Source organism: Fusarium vanettenii, assembly GCF_000151355.1.
Source record: "Fusarium vanettenii 77-13-4 chromosome 5 genomic scaffold NECHAsca_5_chr5_3_0, whole genome shotgun sequence".
NCBI classification, from domain to species: Eukaryota; Fungi; Ascomycota; class Sordariomycetes; order Hypocreales; family Nectriaceae; genus Fusarium; species Fusarium vanettenii.
Window position 1 is genome coordinate 327,476 of NW_003315878.1, and position 20,073 is coordinate 347,548.

General features: G+C 54.6%; 1 protein-coding gene across 1 annotated transcript; it reads left to right on the plus strand.

Moving 5' to 3' along the window:
- Positions 1 to 12,152: 12,152 nt before the first annotated feature.
- Positions 12,153 to 14,606, plus strand: NECHADRAFT_104418 (uncharacterized protein; the record flags this gene model as incomplete). The annotated part of the gene is made up of 5 exons (XM_003050693.1): positions 12,153 to 12,184; positions 12,263 to 13,127; positions 13,225 to 13,543; positions 13,574 to 13,583; positions 13,621 to 14,606. 5 exons carry the CDS (start codon positions 12,153 to 12,155, stop codon positions 13,775 to 13,777), a joined length of 1,383 nt encoding a protein of 460 aa, XP_003050739.1. The 3' UTR covers positions 13,778 to 14,606.
- Between the last annotated feature and the right edge of the window lie 5,467 nt (positions 14,607 to 20,073).

Sequence of the window (20,073 nt, forward strand, 5' to 3'; positions counted from 1 at the left end):
TTATTAATTAAATTGAGGACTCTTGCAAACGCCCGTCACATTTGGCATTGTTTCGTCGAGGTTGGCTGCAATGTGATTGGCATTGAATTGCCCGTCTTTGGTTAGTCCATCTGCGGAAACCATCACACACTTGACGATGAGTTCAGATCTGTCTGTCGCAGGTTACGTTGCCTCGGAATCCCGCGCTTGTGTGTGCTGCAGTCAACCCGAAACACCCAATCACCTAGACTGTCGGATATCAGAGCATTCGAGAAAATCGCGTAGGGATGCAAATCCACCATTGCCCGATTGCCAACGGCGGTCAGTGATCCCCGGTCTTGGCCATGGTTGAGATGCAGCCTGTGAGCATTCTAGTTTAGGGCATTGCGGAGATGTCGCCGCAGTGTTTGGGACGGTAGGGATGGAGGGCCGTTGCCAACCGTCGACATGACCCGTCAACACGGTCGATTTGCGAAGAAGATCGAAAGGGGGGCAGACGATGGCCGGGGGACCCCTGGCCGATTTCCAGGACCAGGCATTGGAACCGCCGAGGAGAAAATGGCAAGCGCTTTGCATGAGATCGGTCGGGGATAATTCACCAAAGAGACACATTTGGTATTCGAGCCGGCAACTGCTGTATCGCACCCCGATGCTGGCGCTGATCGCTTGCTTTGGCGCGGGCGCTGAACTGAGGCGAGCCGACTTCGGATGCGGCGCAGAGCCACCGATCCGGCGACCAACTAGACAATTGGGTGCCTGGTTATGGCGAAAGCTTGTCGGCAAGAGGGTTTTGGTTGGTGCCGTCGAGTTGCATCGAGAATCTGGAACGGAGAGATGAGCGTTCGTGACGGAGTGGTGACGGTTTAAAAGCAGGGATGAGGTCGAGCGCAAGGAGGCGTCTGTCTCTCGCGTGTCGAGGACAGGAAATTGAAACCAACGGGATTTACCACATGGTCATCTTGACGCGCCAAGCAATCGAGATGGATCCCTCGAAGGGGGTCGTGGTATCCGTAGTTCGGGGACCAGCGGGGGAGCATCAGAGACAAGGCGAAGGGGGTTCGCGTGTGAATCTCACGACTCGGACGGCCAAGGGTAGCATCGCCGCAAGGTGGTAGGTGTCATAGACACTCTGCAGTAGGTCGATGATGAAGGGAGAGCTTGCGGCTATCCGTATTCCACCTGCTAGCTGGATCATCAGACGCCGCGGAGCCGATGTCTGGGATGCACAATTTGGAGCTCGTTGATGGATGAAACTAGAGCGGTTGGAAGACAAGGAAGCCCTGGCGGGAAGAGGTCCCGCTTTTCCGCCTGGAAAACGAAACGGCGCGTGGAAGGAGCCATCCGGGGGGGTCGCTTCCCTGTTGACAGCTTACATTACTACCAAAGTACTACGTACTCAGGTACCAGTTACTGGCGGACAGAGAAACACCGCGGTGTTCAAGGTTCAAGGTGAGCGAGTAAGTATCCCGTTGGTACGGATACCTCTGGGCTGTTTGATGAGGTCTAATGCGGAGTCGAGGTAAACCAATTGGGTAATTTGGGGGAATGGCAATTGAATTCACTTGGATGGGTGTCTTTTGGTCCGGTGTATCCAGTACCTCTATCTTGTCTCAGCTATGTCTATCTACATTAGGCGTTATGCTCGGATGTTTACAACTTCAATTGACCAGCATCATCTATTATTGCTCAATGCCTAGGTCTGACTCTATTTCATCCGCCTTATTCCAGAACCTCTAGAGCTAACAAAAGGGGTCAGCCATAATGCTCCGTAGCCGGTGTCCTAGCCTAGCCCGAAGCCAATAGTTGGTAGATCCAGATTTCCCAGGACCAGGATGATATGGGATATGAAGGGGCAAAAGACATAATTCATGTTGGAGTCGATCATTATCACAGCACATAGACTAGTGCTTTTTGGCCCGGGCAAAGTAAGTTCTTTGAGGGCAAATAGCAGGCATCTCAATCCTTCCAAAAACTCTGTCGCATTCCCCTTGCAGTGCCTTTTCTTTTCCCTCTTACATTTGAGAACTGAATCGTCTTGTCATTTTTCCCAAAGAATTCTTGCATCCCGTCCTCCACCCGGACGGACTCGGGGCCCGGAGGACCCACACTCCGTCGACGGAGGCCGGGATGGCGGAGGGCGATGAGCGGTATCAGTTAGGCGTTTTCTTCCTATCCTCTTCGGGAGGTCACGCAAGGCCATTCGCACGCGGCACGCGATGCACGCCTTCGACGGGAGATCGGGTGTTGCCAGTTGGTGGGATTCGAGATGCAGTTCGTCCGCGGGCCTGCATCCTTGGCCCACCACGTGTGATCCCGGTGGGTAGGATAGGGAACCCCCTTCTAAACGGGCAGTGCTTGGGGGTGGGCGTTTAAACTATCCACATGGTAGCTAGAGACCTTTTTTGCAGTGTCAGACTGGCAAGCAAAAAGGACCACCAGAAAGAAGAAAAAATGAGACAAGCCCGCACACCCAAGTGTCACCGGCCGGGCCTGAAAGGGAAACAGCAAGTTCGGCGATGCAACGCTCTGCTAGAGCTGCCTTCTGTCCGGGAGACCATTCCCCAGTTAAACCGTTCGATCTGGTTTCTTTTGATGGTGCCAGTGACCTCTCGTTCATTCGATCCCATTGCCAGCTGCCGCAGGACGGACTTGAGGCGGCGCAGCACACCCAGTACCGGGACCGCAGCGGCGTCTTTTTTTGCCCAGGGCAAGGTAGGATCCATCTGGCGATACCAGATACATACCTTGGGGGCATGCGGATCGAGGTCACCACCATGTACCTGGATCTCGCAGACTGGGGGTAGTGTAGCGTAGTTTGGTTGATGACCGACATGTATGAGAAATAAAGGGAGCAACCCCAGCTGGGCAGCATGCATCGCATCCGATGCTGCCGCAGCAGCGCGGCGAGTTGGACTGTATCAGGAGGTGGAGGGGGGCAAAGCAATGAATCTGACTGTGGCTGGAGTTGCATAAGCGAGTTGTGAATATGGGGTATCGAGGAATAACAGGCAGGCAAGGCAAACAGGCTCGATGGGAGTTCAAGACCTCGATCATTAAAGATGTGTGTGTGTGTGTGTGTGTGTACTGTACATATGTGTCTCTGTCTCAGAGCCAAGGCGAACCATGGTTGGCGGGCTGCGAGGGAAACCAAAAATGCCCCCTTCCATGACTGCAACCCCATCAACAGAGGGCGACATGTGAGGCCAGCGAGTATTGGAGCGTCACGGTCGTCATTGAGCAAGTGATGAGACGGCTGATTGATTGATTTGCCTGGCAGCACAAGGCATGTAGGGTTCCATGAATGTCTGATGAGTTGGCTGTGTCACCACCACCGGCGAGAGCTGATGGCTTGGATAACCGTCCACCCCCAGACACTACACTATACAAGTCCGCATATCACCAAAAAGAGCTCCATGAATTTACTACAGGTCGCCTGCTTCTACTGTACTGTACTTGGCCATGGTTCCGGTGTAACCACGGGCTGTAAGCAGCGAACCGGGCGTTGTCGGGGGGCGGAGGCTGGATGGCTACATTAGTGACTTTTTTCCTTCTTTCTCTCTTGCATTGCCATCGTCAAGGGCCCCAGGTTGGAAAAGGTTTTCTTGTCTTTTGAGTGAGAGAAAAAGCCCTTTCCGCGAGTAAGTTGCTCGATGCGATCGACATCAGACCACCTCGCAAGCCCCTTGTTGCAGTCAAGGGCGTTCTAGGCTTCTAGCGCTGCCCACGCCCTGAGATCTTTCCTGGCCCACCACCACCACCAGCCCCAAAGTCGCAGTTCAATAACCGGACGCCGGTGGCTTGCCCCTAGCTCTCTGGCATCCCATCCATGGCAATGCCCTCTGCCAGCGGCGGGAGAAAGAGTTGGTGGTGGGTGAGCTCCCAACGCCAGTGGTCCAGAGCTGGGTTGGACCTCCAACCGTGCGCGACGCCGCATCGTGGGGATCTCATGATCGTGTCCGCCATCCCAAAGGGAAGAGAAGAAACGCGTGGGCTCCTGGCAAGGTCCCTACAGGGCCGGAGCGTTCGAGATCGGGGCCCCTGACGACATTGGGCGTTTCTGGCGCACTCGTCGACATGGGGGAGGGTGGGCGCGGCCGTGTCACTGCAACTGCAGTCTTGAGGCCGATTCGTAGCTTTTCTTCCTCATGAACCAGCCGGCGGCTCACCACCGCCCGCCGCCCAATGACCAACAGGTGGCTGCTCGTTCGCTGGCATGTCGAGTCTCTCTTGAACCAAGAGCAACTCTCCGCGTGTCTTGGCCTTTAGATCCCGGCCGTTGGAACCTTGAAAAGCCAACTAGACTAGGCCGACGCCATTACAAGACTGTACAACAGACGCGAGGGCGATGGACGGTTGCGCAAAAGCAATCTCGATGTAGGTGCTGCGTACATACATCCATACTTGCAGTACGGTACAGTACACGCAGCGCAGCAGGGCAATGGGATTCGTGTGGAATGCTTCTGACACGCAGCATCTCCAGAGACATCCATACTTCTTGACCGTTATGGGCCCGTGATCCATACATCCATCTCGTGAATACTACCTACATGCCTATTGAGGCAATGGTGAGGACAATGGGAGACCCACCCTGCAACAAAGGCCATCGTGCTTAATTTTTTTTTCCCCGATGTCAAGAGGTGCCAGTCATGCGCAGATTACGGCATTTTCCTTTTTACGCAGGACGGACAATGGGCATACAGACCCTGCTATTATTCCCGAGGCCAACATCCCTGGCCTGGCTCCTGTACTGTGCCTGGGTAGAGCAGATGTCGTCCAGGGGGACCGCTCAAGAAGCAACGTCAATGGCGTGTTTGTTGCTTGACAACCGTCACAGAATGCCGAGGTACAAGCGAGAGATGGAGAGGCTCAAACATGATGCCCAAAAGTCGACGCATCGGCAAGATGGATATGACACATCTGTCCGGGCGGCAGTCGAGCACGGGAGGAGGCGTGGCTCAGTAAGAATAGTAGGAGAGCAACCGTCATCAAGACAAGCCAAGCCACAGAAGACACGGCATAACAGATGCACAGATCCGTCACCATCACAAACAGACACACATACAGCACCGAGACGGCACCTCACATCAGCACGTCTTAAAGCGCCCGCCCGCTACTCCGTACAGACGCGGCAATACCTACCCGTCTGTTTTGCTGCACCGTACCTACAGTATGTGCGCGCTCTGGCGGCAAGAGAACACACATCAGTCGTTTCGGCCAGATGCATCATGACATCCAGCCGAGTATTTCTCGTATTGGCCTGAGGTCGGATCAAAGTCGTGCGGCCAGGACGGTGTTCCAAGCCCGGCCGGCATCTAATTCTGATGCCTAGGTTGCCAAGTGGCCGGTCGACCCCCGTCTGTTTCTCTGGGGCAGGCCGGGTTCTCTCTTCGGTTTTCCTCGGTGGGGATGGCATGGCTGAAGCTTCTTCTCTACCTCCTGCTCCAGTCCAGGAGAGTCCCATATCGTAGCATGTCAGGGACTCAAAACCCGGAGCCGGACGACGATGGGCAGGCATCGCTCCCACGTCGGCGGCTATAACTGCGTGGGCACCGGATCGTGAGCGGGGCTCTCCGCCGCAGAGCCTTCGCCCGCCGGGGAAGACGCCGGGTGGACATCGCGGAAGGGTCAAAAAACGTATGACCCGAGCTCTTGATGAGGGCACACATGACTAACATATGGGTTGGCCCGCCCAATGGTCATGGATCCATGGACAGGTGGGTTGCCGGTTTACTGTGGGTGCAGACCGGAGAGTGAAAAGGAAAAATAAAGAGAGCAAGAAGGAATAAAAAGAAAAACAAGCTTGCGATTTTGAATTTGCAGGCAATGGCAAACAAGCATCCTTTTGTTGGCTACGGTGGGTCGAAGATGAATCCAAGTGTCAGCGATGCCCCAGATTGGCCCAATTTGGAGTTGACGATGGATGAAGCAACTCTTCAGGTCGGCAGTGAGCTACCCAGCTAGTGGCAGCCGAGGCTGACCGTTGGGCAGTGGGGGAACACAGAAGCACCCTAGAAGGGCTAGAAGCATCCAGCTGGGGAGGCTGACGGGGCAGAGCCAGAGCATATTCTGATCTCTCACTTTGTTGGCCTTGAAGAAACTGCAAGGTAACGGCCGGGTATTCAAGTCGTATCATGGCTGCCGGGGATCCTCGGGTAGAGACGCGATGCGATGGATGTACCGTAGGTGTATGGCTCATTGCACAAGCACAAGATTCTTGCGCTGGCAGAATTCTCCGAGTCGTGTCCGTGCCATCATGAGCGACGTGACGTCTTGATGGTGGAGTAGTACTGCAGCCGGACGGGAAAGGCGAACGAGATAGATGGCCAACACCACCATCCCATAAGGATCAATCATGCTGCGCTGCGAGATGATGGATCATGCCCTCTTACACGAGCAGAGGTCACCATCCCATCCCACATCATGCATATCCGCAAGTCCGGGCCAGATATTGAGGCAGATGGTCAGATTCGGGGCTGGGTAAACCTCGAGATCTGTCACCCTATACCTGGGAAGGGAAGGGAGGGAACGCAGAAGAACAAAACAAGCTTGACCGGATTCTTCTCCGACAGCCTATAGGAACCGCGAGATGGTTGCTCGATCTGGCCGAGATCGACACCTCGGGAAATGTCCCTGAAGTCACACATGCACTCACTCACAGACGCTCACACAGACCCCGTAACACAGCATGGCCGTTTTCGCAGCGCCTGTGGGGAGGGGAGGAAATGGGAATTGCCCAAGAGCCACCAGAGGGAGTGCCAGAAGCGCCATTCACAAGACAGGGAAATGAAAGGCGGCCAAAAGCCCGTAATCTCAATGGTGTTGGTGTTTGCAGGCAGGGCCTCCAAGGTCCACCCTCGTCAGCTGCTGCTGCTGCTGCTCATGACGGGACACCCCAACCTCAGGGAAGCGAAAAAGGGCTCAGCCGATTCCCAGGCGATTGGGAACAGCATCGTGAATGATGCCGGAAGGGCGGCTGTGGGCCTGCTAGCAGGGAACCCATGTCTCGACGAGCATCATCTGCCATGCCCGTGGCGCGTGGGACTTGTCCCAAAACAACAGGACCCTGGCCGAGGAGATTGGGACATTCATCAACTTTTGGAAGGGCCAGTGCTCAAACGAGAAGTTCTAGCGGAGGGGCGTTCTGGGTTGTCTCGTCATGGATGGCGGTTTTGCCCATTAACCATCCATTTCCTCCTGGCAGCAACCGTGCGAGGGCGAGCTGCAGATCGTGATTCCCCAATACACACCGGTGATGCCTTGTTTTGGTGATTGCGAGGTGACATCTCAGCGTCGTAGACAAGCCAGAATTGCCCATCACAAGACAGAAATGCTACAACATCAAACAGATCAGCAAAGAAAGACGGTTGACAAACACGGTAACGAGTCGGACCCCGACTAGACCAGAGAACCCCGACTAGAGTAGGGATTTGCGCGCTTTACCACCTTCGTACAACATTCTGGAAGGCCGGTGAGATGGGGAATTTTGGGGCAACGGAGATTGGGACGGGCGATGGCCCGCCGGGATCACCCTGGGGAGGGCGAGTCGGGCATCCGGGATGCGACGCCCGGCGATATGATGGCTCAGCTTTTCAGATTGAAACCCTCACGCTATCGACGCCGTGTGTACGCAACATTATTCATGTGCAGTACACACTTATCCATGTGTTTCAGTCATCTCCTCTGCCCGGGCTGGCGTTCATTATCAAATCGTGGGATGTGCCCGGCGGCCATCAGGTGCTTGCCGGGCCTTGCCTGTCCCGAGGAGGAAGGTCGGTGGAAGCCATCACCAGATGACCATGAGGAGTAGTCCACGTTGCTTGGCACGAGCGCCTCTGGTTCAGCATCCATCTCTGCCTATCTGCTTGTCGACGTCAAGCGAAGACGGCGAGTCCGTAGAAAGATTGAGGTGCATTGCATCTCCAATCTTGGCTGACAACCACCCCATCTCCGATTGACGACGGGCTCAAGACCTGATGCCGATGCAAGAAGGTGTCGTCGGGCACCAGATATTGGCGGCGAGCGGTAGAAACATGCCCCAACCAGAAACACCAGTCAGCACAACGCAGTACTGTACAGTATCCCTCCAGGACGGCATCTTCATCTCATCTTGGCTCATCGGCGAAGTGGCGACAACCACACCGACCCAGCCCGTCCGTCCACTGCGGCGGCGCACTAATCGAGGGCGTGTCTGATCTGGAGAGATTAGGTCCGCGGGCCATCTGTGCTGGGTAATGGGCAACCCGCCAGAGCGGCGCCGTCAACAACTTCGCGTGGTGGCGGCTAGGCCGTCTGGGAATTATCCCTGCCGCTTTCTTCGCGGGGGGGCCGTTCAATTGGATTTCTTCTTCCCCCGGCAAGGGGACCTCGAGGTACTTGGACAGTGGTTCTCTGATGTAAGGAGATTCGAGGCCAGTCAGTCCGAGGTTTCCCAGGTACTTCGTACATGCCGCTACCTCATTGACGGCCACAAGATGCTCGGGGCCTGATCCCAGCCCGCTGACGTACCTGGCTGTGGTGCCGCCCATCCATCGGAACGCCCCAATCTGGGTCTGGATAGCGGCCCATCTCGCTCATCGTCACATCGTCCATCGCTTCATCGTCCATCGTTCGCCCATCCGTCATCGCCTAGAGGGGGTTTAGTTGCTGTAGCGTTACCTGGCACCATCCCACCCGCGGTCAAACCACCCTCCCTCATCGTCCTCCATCTCATCGTTCTAGACGCCTGACCCTGGAGCCATCCCGACCTCCGCGGCTGAAGCTCCTCCGCAGCCTGTCCGCGCCTCTTCATTAGCATCGACGACGACGAGCTTGTACCTTGCCTCTTCTAGGTAGCCGCGAATCCCCCATGTTCCATGCTTCTCGTCCAAGCTTGCACGGTGCCCTCATCTCCTATCTTGACGCATCTGAGCCATGGCAAAGTTTCCTGCCCTTTTGCCCCCTATTTACCTCAGGCTAGCGTCGCTGCACTCCCACGCCCCTAGCGCATAACGGCAGGGGAGGGAGGGGGTAGTAGGCAGGGGAGCCGTGCTGGATCGAAATGTGATGTGTCGATGAGAGACAGTCCTCCAGCCCAGCGCCAGAATGCCGATGTGATGGGTGGCCTGGCTGCCCACGAGAGAGGTCCAACAGCAGCGTCAGAAGCAACAAGACTGCTGCCAAGCGCTGCAGCCGTGGCCTCCCTCCCCCAGCCGAGCTTCTCACCCACCAATGACCCCATCCGCGTCCGTCATCAGAGGCCCGACGTCAGATTTCAGCACCCTCAGCCTCTCACGACGTGCGCTGCGCTTACCACCATCGCCAGACCCAACAAGGACCAGCAGGAGCCAAGACGGCTCGCGCCCTCGCCTGGAAGCATCAACAAAACAACGTCGGTTCCCAGTCGAGTGGCATTGGGGGTGGTCCGGGGGGATGCTGGTGTTCTCTGTGGACCACCAAAGCTAGACCGCTGCTGACCCCCAGGAGCAAGGACCCCCTGCAAGTCGTACCATTTTCCAGTGCTCGAGATTGGAGATCTCCAAAGCCCAGCCGCTACTGCACCGAGCTATCGTCATGCCCTGGCCATCGGTGCAGAACCCGACAAGGCCAGCGTCTGAATCGACGGCACTGGATGAATGGTGCCCCAATGTCTCGCCCCTTCCGGCCTCTGCACTCGCGCAAACCCGTCAGCCGCGGCGTCTGGGTGAGCGCGCTGAAGCGGACGGTGGAGATCGGGGACGCAATTCTGTTATGCGCTGGCGACCAAGATGAGATGAGCAGAGATGAAGAGATTGAGCCCCCTTCCAAATCTCGCCAGAGGCGAAAAACCACAGCCCTAGGGCAGCATGGCGTCCCCTGCCCTTGCCTGCTTCATCGGCCATCGATCACCCTCGCTCGTCTGTTCTCAATAGGCCCACTCATCCATGATCGATTCTCTGTCGGATCCCTGCGCTTCCTCTCCACCCATACCGTATTGTAAACCGTCGTGCCGTCGTCCTCCCCCCTTCTCCCTGGCATCCTTACCAGATTCCAACTGGAAGCGAACCTTGATCATCCCTGTCGCGTGGATGGTACCTCTACCCGCGACCGTTCCCGGCAGGAGCGACGACCTAACGCTCGCTGCGTCAAAGAACGGTTCTTGTGAAGCGCCTGTAGAGTTCTGTATCGTCACCCGATGCTGGCGGCGCAAGTCCACCACCCATAGAGATCATCTCTTGATCCCGATCAAGCGTTCCTTCTCGTAGAACCAAGGCCAGACATCCTGGGACACGGTCGGTCAAGGCACATTGCCGTGTTGGATCGGCTGATTTGTATCTCTTACAAATAACCGCGCCGCAGGTACCTTGTGCTGGCTGATCCATGTTCACGCTCCCCGAACTGAACTGACAGAAACGAAAACCCTCCCCCCTGCTTGAAGGTTGCTTGCTTGCTTGCTTGCTTGCTGGCTGGCTGCTGGCGCTTCCCAATATGCGTGCGCGCGTGTGTGTTGTGTGTGTGATGGATGCATCGATGTCCGATGTGTCTCTCCAGGGCTGGGCTTGCTTGCCTGCTTGCCTGTCTAGGTGGTTGCTTGCTTGCTTGCTTCTCGTAGACCCCCAGGTCCCCGTAGTTTTCGTGACCTTGGCCCGTCCTAGTGGTAAATGGACGGGTTTTCAAGGCGCTGATCTCACATCTGGTGTATGCAACAAATGCATTTGGTGATTTCTCGGCGGTTGCACTCGTTGAGGTGAGGTGGTAATTGCAGTGCATGTTGCTTGCTGTGCTGCTCCTTCCATCTCAACCTACCTTACCTGCCCGATCTCCCTCATCTTCCTCCGCACTTGCCCTTTGTGCTCCATTTACTTCCCTCTCCTCTCTTTCCTTTCTTTCCTCCCACCTCCACATTTCCCCCCTTCCTTTCCCAACGGAAACCTAACCTCGATCCTTTAGAGATAACCGATTTCTATTCTCGACCTCCATCCTCGACCTCGTCTTTTCACTTCGACATCTCCCATCGCCTAATTACCCACTCTGTGCCTCTTTTGTGCCTCCCGCGCTGACTCAAGCGCTTGCAGAGACACCGCCGTCCGCAGCAGCAGCAGGATTTGTCCTTGCCCGCCATTCTAGTGGCCAGCGCTGCCCGGCTCCGTGTCTGTGTGTTGTCGACATATCCGCGAGTCAATTCCCAGGTCCCCTCACATATCGGAACACCAAAGGACGCAGCCACGAAGCTAGAAGGAAGGAAGAGATTCTTGTTCAGATCCGCTTGATACGACGACTACTACTACCGTGACGGCATCAATCACGGCTCCCAGAACCAAGAAAGAAGGCCGCCAAGCCAAGGCTCGGTCAACCAACTGGTACATTCCAGCACGAGGCTCCCACTCCAGCCCACGCCGCGCGACACCGTTGCCCACGTTTTGTCGAGCGATCTGCCCCCCTCGCCAGCCAAAAACACAAGGCCCCCCTCAGCAATTCGCTAGCTCCCAGCCAGAGACAAGTGCAATCCAGTGCCGTGGTTTCTGGCTCCACTCGACCATCTCTCGCGCGTTGTCTTGGACCAGAGTGAACGCTACGTCCCCAGACCCCGGCCATTGGGCCAGCTCCGCGACAGTCGGCCGCCTTGTTGAGTTTGCGCTACTCTGCTTCTCTCGTCTGTGTCCCGGAGACGAGCATCATCCATCTTTCTGCCCCGAGAGTTCTGTTCTGGCGTTCCCCAGTCAGCCTTTCCAGCGCCAGCGCCAACGCCAACGCCAACCCTTCACGCCGCGGTCTCCAGTCAGCCCCCCCGTCGGTTGACCAAGAACAAGTCCCAACCAAGACCCAGGCGGAACCCCCTGCCAGCGTCCCGCCCAGCGCCACCACGAGGGTCCCTGTCGCTTGCCCATCGCACGCCAGATCTAACCCACACCCCCCTGGCCCTGCCTGGTATTATTTGTTTCTTTGCTTCTTCGCCTCTTTTTATTTCGCCTCGTCGGCCCCTCCCCGTTTCTACACCCCCATCCCCAATCCTCACCTGAGTCCGTTGTCACATCTTGTCCTGGTCCCGTGTATTGACCCCATTCCTGGCTCCTTGAGTTCCTTTACCACCCCCTCCCCATCTTTTTTCTTTCTCTTCCTTCACCCGTCAAGCACCCCCCAGCCGGATCTAGCCAGGTCAGATGCATCTACGGCCTTAAAATTGTCCCAAATCATCATTGGTAATTGCCAGACCCGCTATGGAAGCGGTTGACTCTGGAACCAGGCAAAGGTCCGTCTGAATCCCGACCTGAGAGCTCTCGTATTTCTGTCTGCCCCTCCCATATTAACATCCCCTTTGCTCCCACAGCCGTCACTCTGCAACAAACTCCGAACACCAACTCCACCACCTACCCCAACCCGAACAGCCTTACTCGGATCATCGACATCACTCATCCTACTCGCGGGATTCTCTCGACAGGTCGTATCGGGACACTCCCGCCATGGCCACGGCAACTCTCATCACTCCGTCCTCCCACTATCAACCTCAGCCGTCCTTCTCGTCGCCCTCCAGCTACTCCCATCCGAGTTCGGGTGCCAGCATCTCCAACATGATCTCCTCCATTGAGCCTCGAAAGTCGACCGACGACCACGAGCCATCGAATCGCCAGTCGCTTCCATCCATCTCAGAGGTCATCTCAGGCACCAAACCGGGTCACTACCCTCCCGCTCACTCTTCCGGCCTCCAATCCGCCTCCAGCCTGCCTTCACCCTTTGCAACGGCTCCTCGACCATTCCCCGAGGCTGAGAAGCACTCCCCAGGCCCTCTCCACCCGACATCATCGTTCCCTCCGCGACAGGATGCTCTACCTGCCTTCTCAGATTCGCCTCGGCCCCCTTTCAGCAGCCGGCCATCTCTTCCTCCCGTCTCTGATCGCCGCCAAAGCCCACCAGCCAAGCCTGAGCTGCCTCCTCAGCATCACCACCACACAGAGCAGAAGCCCCCGGAGCCTCACCACCCGCTCAACGGCGTCTATGCTCACCCTCCTCCTCCTCCACCAGGACCAGTTGCCTACCAGCCTGGCCAACTACCTCCTGGTCAGATGCCTCTGCCCACTTATCCGATTTCTCCCAGACATGGTGTGCCACCTCACATTCCGGGACCGTACGACCCCAGACCGCCCACACACGCTGAGGAGGCCGACTACGCCGCCCGTGCCAGATATGACGCTACCGTGGACCGACACTTTGAGAGCTGGAGCTACCAAGACTCGCTGAGTCGGGTAAGTGAGAGACTGAACGAATTGACGAAAGCATACTAATACCGTACAGATTGGCAGCTCGTCTCGCACGATTTTCAACTTTGCGGAAGCTTACAGCAGAATCGCGCAAGAACAGCATGGCGCCCACCCCATCCCAGCAAGACTGCCCACGGAACGTGAAGTGACGGATATGCTCAGTAACATTGAGCTCATCAAGCGATCTTTGGAGCAAGTGAGGGACCTTGTGCAAACCTCGATTCAAAACGAGCGAGCCCGAGAAGGTGCCAAGATGAAGGGGCCATACGAAGAGGAGCACGATGTGAATATGTACGGGGATGGAATGAAGCCCCAGTACGGTATCACAGAAGTCAAGAAGCGACGAGGGGTGAGTTGGACTGTTAACCGTTGATGTCTTTCAGGACTGACGAAGTAAATAGCGCGCTGCTCCTCCTGGCCGATGCCACAGCTGCAACCGAATTGACACTCCTGAATGGCGACGTGGACCCGATGGAGCCAGGACGCTCTGCAACGCCTGTGGGCTGCATTACGCCAAACTGGAGAGAAAGCGCCAGCTTGAGGCCAGGTCGATCCGTCCCAAGCCTGAAGAGGCCCACCGACAATGAAATCTCTCGGACTATAGTCAACAAGGGCAGCATCTGGCGGCCTCGACGCACGAAATTGCGACATGATGGACGACAGTCACATGATCGATTCCTCGCATCACATCTCACTCGAGACGGAGCGAGAGCGAACCTTCACTTGATGATTTCAAGCAAGACACATTTTCAACGTTTATTAATACCCGGTTTCGGAACGCCGACGTCAGGGCGTTCTCTGTATATACGTTTCTACATCTCGGATACCTCAGGCTTTGCGGATGGACCCGTCGGCATTTCAGGCGTTTTTTCTTCCAACTATTTTTCAAGCACGGATTATTTTCAGGTGTACCTTTTTGTCGAATTTCTGGGCGGAACGATTAGGTTTGAATTCCTAGACAAAAGAGATTTCTGGACCACGCCAACAGTGGAGAGATACCAGGAACAGTTTGTGGGGGCAGCAGCGGAGAGCAATCATCGCATAGGACCAACTGGATGTTGGCCTAGCTCCTTTTGGAGGGTACGTTATACATGGTGTTGTGGGGCGAGAGGAAAATTGCAGCGGCTTTACGGCGTGGGCGATGGAAGAAGCAGAAGGGAAGGGATGGATGGAGGATGAAAGAAGTGTCTCAGACCACCTGTGGCTCCTGGAGTGGGCCAGGCGAAGGATGGATGGACGGACAGCATGTGCGGTTCATGTTTCTTTACGACACGATCAAGGCAAGAAGAGAGCGGAACAGAGCAGGCAGATGTTGAAGCGAAACGGATCACTGTTTTGACAGAGTCAACAAGCAACGATGGATGTTTAGCAGCAAGTAGATTCAAGCAATCAGTGGTTGTGTCACGCTCAACAATGAGGACCTGTCTGTCTGTCACCTGTTCACTCAATGTGCATTCTCGGGTGTGATGTAATGTAGGGATTGCAGAGAGCGATAGGCATGGAGTTGAAGGCCATGCTGGACCAGGCTTGGCGCTCATAGAGATGGAGTTGTGCTGTGCTGTGCTATGGGCTCTGTGCTCACAATGTGCCAAGTTGTCTCAGGGCGAGCATGAGCATGAGCATGAGCATTAGCATGAGCCCAACAAGGACAGAGGCGCTCAGTTGCCACTTGGGCATCGAGGCTAGACTACTTGCTGTGCCGACTATCCAAGATTGGCGAAGGTTAGCTCGGTGATTAGCGGTCCATCAGCTGCATTCTAGGTGAAGAGATGATCTTGGCCGCGCTTAAATTGTGCCGAGGGGCTAAACGAACAGAAAAGTGTCGCAGATCTAATGGACGAGGCCATCTACAGTGGAAGAGAAAGGAATCCTGCTGGGGAGGGGGGTGGTAGAATAAGGCAGGACGCCACATCAGGCCATGGACTCGGCCGATGAAGCAAGACGTGGGAGGAGGAGGAGGAGGTTCAGGGTCTGACGACAGGAGGTAGGCAAGCAGCCGGGTCTAGCTAGTGTTTGTCTTGCCTGCGTGTGTTTGGGTCATCCCTAGTCTGGCCGACTATTTGAACCCTGGGTGAACTATATATATCATTATCCTTTCCACAGGGGCTGGCATTAAGTTTTAACGGAGAGACAGAAAGTGAAGCTGCAAACAGAAAAGACGGCGGCTGCTGATGCCTCAAGAGGATGCTATCTGCGATTGAGGGTAGAGAAAGAGGAGAACAGACATTGTTACACGAGAAAGGGAGGGGGGCGTGTGTCACACTCGCACAGAGGAGGATGAGGATGGGACGGGATGCGGGCAAAGGGCGACAGTACACAAGGCTCCTCCCCGGGGACGGGTGGTAGTGGAGGGGGGAGATCTAACGAACGGGTAGCCTGCTTGAGCTCATCGGACACGGGAACGTGCGTGCATGTGGTGAGTTGTTGTGTTTGTATCGCGTCGAGGTTGAGGTTGGGTTACACGGGGTGTTATTTGGAGGTTGATGCTTGACTCTTTTTCTCGTTCATCTCTTTGTCTAATATCTATGATGACTCTTTAATTATTGACCAAGTTATTGGTTAAATGTATCCTGCCAAGTTTCCATGTTAAAGGATCGACAAGAAGTCGTTGTGAGGCAACATCTGAGATTGGCATCGGTTGTGAAGCCATCCCTGGACGTCTTGATGCCTGAACCACCCAAAGCTGCAGGAGTGTTCAATGACTCTCTTCCCTTGTCTGGTTACACACAAGCAACTTCACATAATATACTGAACTCCCGTTGCCTTGATTTAATACCTTTCTCTGTAGCACAAGACCTCGTATGCGTCGTGTCTCCCCGCTCTCCCAAAGTGTTGCCCTCCCCCCCCCTGTGCCACTCCATCAGAAACATGGCTGCAAGCACGCGATCTGCACGTCTTTCAAGATCTTTTTCCTTAGCCTATTACTCTATACTCTTTCCTCGTGTGACGGTTACACTTGCTTCTCTCTCTTCCCGTCAAGGGCGGGTTTTCTTCTTGTGCCGCGTGTCTGTCAGCGCTTGGTTGAAAATCTGAACTGCTTGTTGCTCAAGTTCCTGCTTCCGCCCGAGAGTGTGAGATTCATCTCTTCACACCCTTGTGATTTTGTTATTGTTTCCCTGTAGGACATTTTGTGAGGCTCTGGGAGAGAGAAAGAGCGGAGCTGTGTGGCATGCCAGCCATGTGTATTGTGCATCACGGTGAGACTTATTCTCTTGTTCCCGGATGCTTGTCACTTTCTTTTCTTTTGTTTTCTTTTCTTTGACTCTAATAACGTCCTTTCACATGGTCACTGTGACGAGAGAGAGCTGTAGCACCATAAATCATCCCACAGAATATCGTGGGTGGCCTCAAGATTTGGGGAGGTTGCTAGGCTAAGATGAGACAAAACCTCGCCACGCCTTTTTCTCAGCTTTTCCCATCAAGGCCATATAGTCCGTTCCCCGTCATTGATGGTCTACGCGCAGCCACTCCATACCTCTTTCCAATCCTTCTGTCTCAGCCACGCGCGAGCTACCGGCCGGGAAAACCACGTGGTGCCCGGTCAAGAAAGAGTGAAGCTCCCTCCTGTCGATGCCGCACCTTAGGGGAGGGGGCGTTTAATGCAAGGAGAAGAGAGATTCCCCCACGCCCGCATAAGAAAAGCGGGCTGGGAGAGAGAAACATAAGGCGGCAGAGGCAAGACCTCTGTTCGGAAAAAGCAAAGGTTCGAGGCCCGCTGTAAGGAATGTGACCAAAAAGGCGGAGGGCTGCCTCGTGGTTGCGCTGGCTGGGTAAACGGTTTTCCTGATAGACGCGCTGCAGGTCCGGCAATGTATGTGTGTCCCTTGCGTTGCGACGCTGCATGGGATGTGGTTTCTCTAGGCGAGGGGGGGGGGGGGGGGGGGGGGGGGAGGCTATCGCGGCAGCTGTTGTTCGTTGTGTTTGTATGTCTTGGGTTCATGGTCAAGCTATACACGGATACGGAGTAGAAACTCTTAGCCAAAACACACCGATGATAACCTCTCAAGAACGCGGCCTAACGACGTCACACGTTTTCCCCGTAGCTTGGTGACTGACCCCGTCCCGTCAAAAGACAGGCACACACTATCGAGAACGCCAGGGTCTCTAGCTCAAGGGCACAAACGGTGAAGATGAAGCAAGGTCTTTGGTCCCCTGCTCAGCTGTGCTTCTCCCATCTCATTTCTTTTTTCTTCTTCAGCTCCTCTCGTCAAGCAAGATCTCTGCCATGCATCATCAGATCATGGTTGAGGTTTACCTTGTACAACCCCAGCGGAGAAGCCCGGTCCCCGACTCCGGAGTGTGATCGACGTCACGGCCCCCCGGATCGGGACACAACCGCGGCCGGAGGACTTCTCTCTCTTGTCTCAGCTCATTTTCTGGAGATTGGGTTTTACGACACGTCAAGTCCGATTCTGCGCAAAGCTAGATCGATTCAAGGATCGAGATCCGGCGTCAAGAAATGAAAAAGGGAGAGAGAGTGTAAAAGAAATTGGAATGTTGTCGGCAGTTATGTGGGGAAAAAAAAAAGGGAGAGCTTGCCTAATTGGGTAATCGATAAACAACGAGAAACCTGCACCTCAAGACATGGTTGTTTGTTTGTTCCATGGCATACACTAAAAAAACACCATGGCAAACAATGAGAGACATGCATTGCTTGAAGAAGAAGAAAACATCATTCAAAGACACATGCTCTCCCGCTTGACAAGGGCCTCAATCCACTTGATCACATGATCTGATTCTGATCCACCCCTCCAAGATCCCGCAATCCAGGTCCCTATTTCCACTCAGCACAAGAAGAAAAACGCCTTTTCCCACGTTCCAGAGGCTCTTTCTTTCTCTCCGATGACGGGCGTCTGCGACATTTTTCTCTACTCTGCTCTACTGCAGTCGTCACTGCATTAGTAAAAAAAAAAATTAAAAAAAAAGGAGGGTGACATCAAGTAAAGGAGGTATCAAGTAAACTAGCTTGAAGCAATTCTGTCAGAAACTCTAATCCTATCAATCACCTTTTTTTCGTATATCGTCTTTGTAGCTTCTCATATATTACAAAGATATAGTCATAAAAACCCCAATGTGAGCAGCCTATTCTGGTTACCAAGTCGTCGCTCGCAGGGGAGTAAACTCCTCCTTCTCCGAGACATGACATCTCACCAGCAGGATACCTATGCAAATACATACATACGCGTATCCATCCGTCCCGTCCCCCCCTCCTTTCAGCCCATCCCGGTCTTACCGGCTCTCCGAGATGCAAGAAAGAAAACCTCAACCCCGGCTCCGACGTGATGAGAGATCAGATCAGGCATAAACAGCATCTCACATCGCATGGCCCGCCGCACCTCTTTTTTTGACGATCCCTTCCCGCCTTGGTTACCGTGCATGTCCACAACTATCCAGAGTCTCATGTGTCTTTTGCTCACATCGTTTCTTTTCTTTTTCTCTTTCCGGTTGCGAAAAATATGACAATCAATTTCTACTTCTCCATCCTTAGATCTCGATTCCCGCTCCTCCCTCTCACATCTCGATTAAATTTTCTGTCAGATATCAACTGTCTCTCTCCGTGGCGAGCTCGAAAAAAAAAAAAAACATGTGTTCAGCTAGACCAGAAAGAAAAGAGACATGTAGCTTTCTAGTTCATGCCCCCATCTGCAGCCCGCCTCCCATCCACGCTATCGATCGTTGGACCCCCCCCCCTCCCTCGCTAAATCCCCCAAAAAGCAAAAACAGCGCAGCATCTTGCATGACATGCCTCTCTAAATAGAGATGGGCCGCCTCACCGGTCGGCGCGCTGCGTAGACCGGTGAACTGGCGCGACCCTCTTCATGTCTCTGTCTCTCTCACTCATCCGCAAAGGGTCCCTGTTTGCGTCTCATCGTCGTTCCCTCCGTCCTGAGACTCCGCCGTGGTCGAGACCCTGTCGTTTGGACCGGAGAGAGAGAGGTTGCCCGTCTCGGGGATCCGGCGGCCGGGTCCGCGGGGGGACGGAGCAAACCAAAGGGCGTGCGCAGAGAAAAGGAACGGTTGATTCTGACTTTGCCATGATGGAAGTTTATGGGACTTTGTCGGAACCGGCCATGAATGGTTAATAAAAAGTCCGAAAAGAGTATCTCGAGAAGAAAAAAAAAGGGGGCGCAGTTCAAAGTTCATAGTCTCCTGGACACTAACACAACTCAGATCAAAACCTTGCAGCGGTAGCAAGCACACAAATATGGCGTTTTCGAAAAGCACGGCACGGCATTGGCATTGGCATTCCCTGAAAGACGAGGGGGGGGGTTCTGACATCTCCGGTAAGGGAGAACATGAGTCAAGTGTGTCCTGTTCAAGCCCATCCATCAGTGGTCTCAGATGAATGGGCCAGAGACATGGTCCGAAACTCAAAGGGACCTTGCTTTGACTCTGGCTGTTGAGGTGTCAAGGGTCCAGGATGCCAAGGAGCGAAAGAGAGATATGCTTTCTTTTTTTTGTCCGAGAGCATGTGTCGTCTTTCTGTCTCAATTCCATAAATGGCATCATGGTGTAGTCATGAGGCGGAATGGCGGGCATGTCATGCCGTTTGACTTTAATATTTTGACAGGCTTTTTTCAGCTCTTTGGGAACGTGATGAGAAACATGGCTCCGACGACCCGTGCGTATGTGTGTGTGTGCCTGACTGAGTGTGTGTGTGTGTGTGTGCATCTCTTTCTGTAAGCCGGCTATTCTTTCCAAGCCCCCCCCCCCCCCCCCCTGGTAGCAGTAGCATTTCAACAACCAGTCGTGGCTTTTCCAAGGATAACCGGTCCGGATGTGTCTATCTGTCACATCGGTTGCTGCCAGCCATCTCCCATCCTTAGTCGCCATCATTACAGTCCAAGGACCAAAAGCTCCGTCCCAGATATGTTCTCGCTCC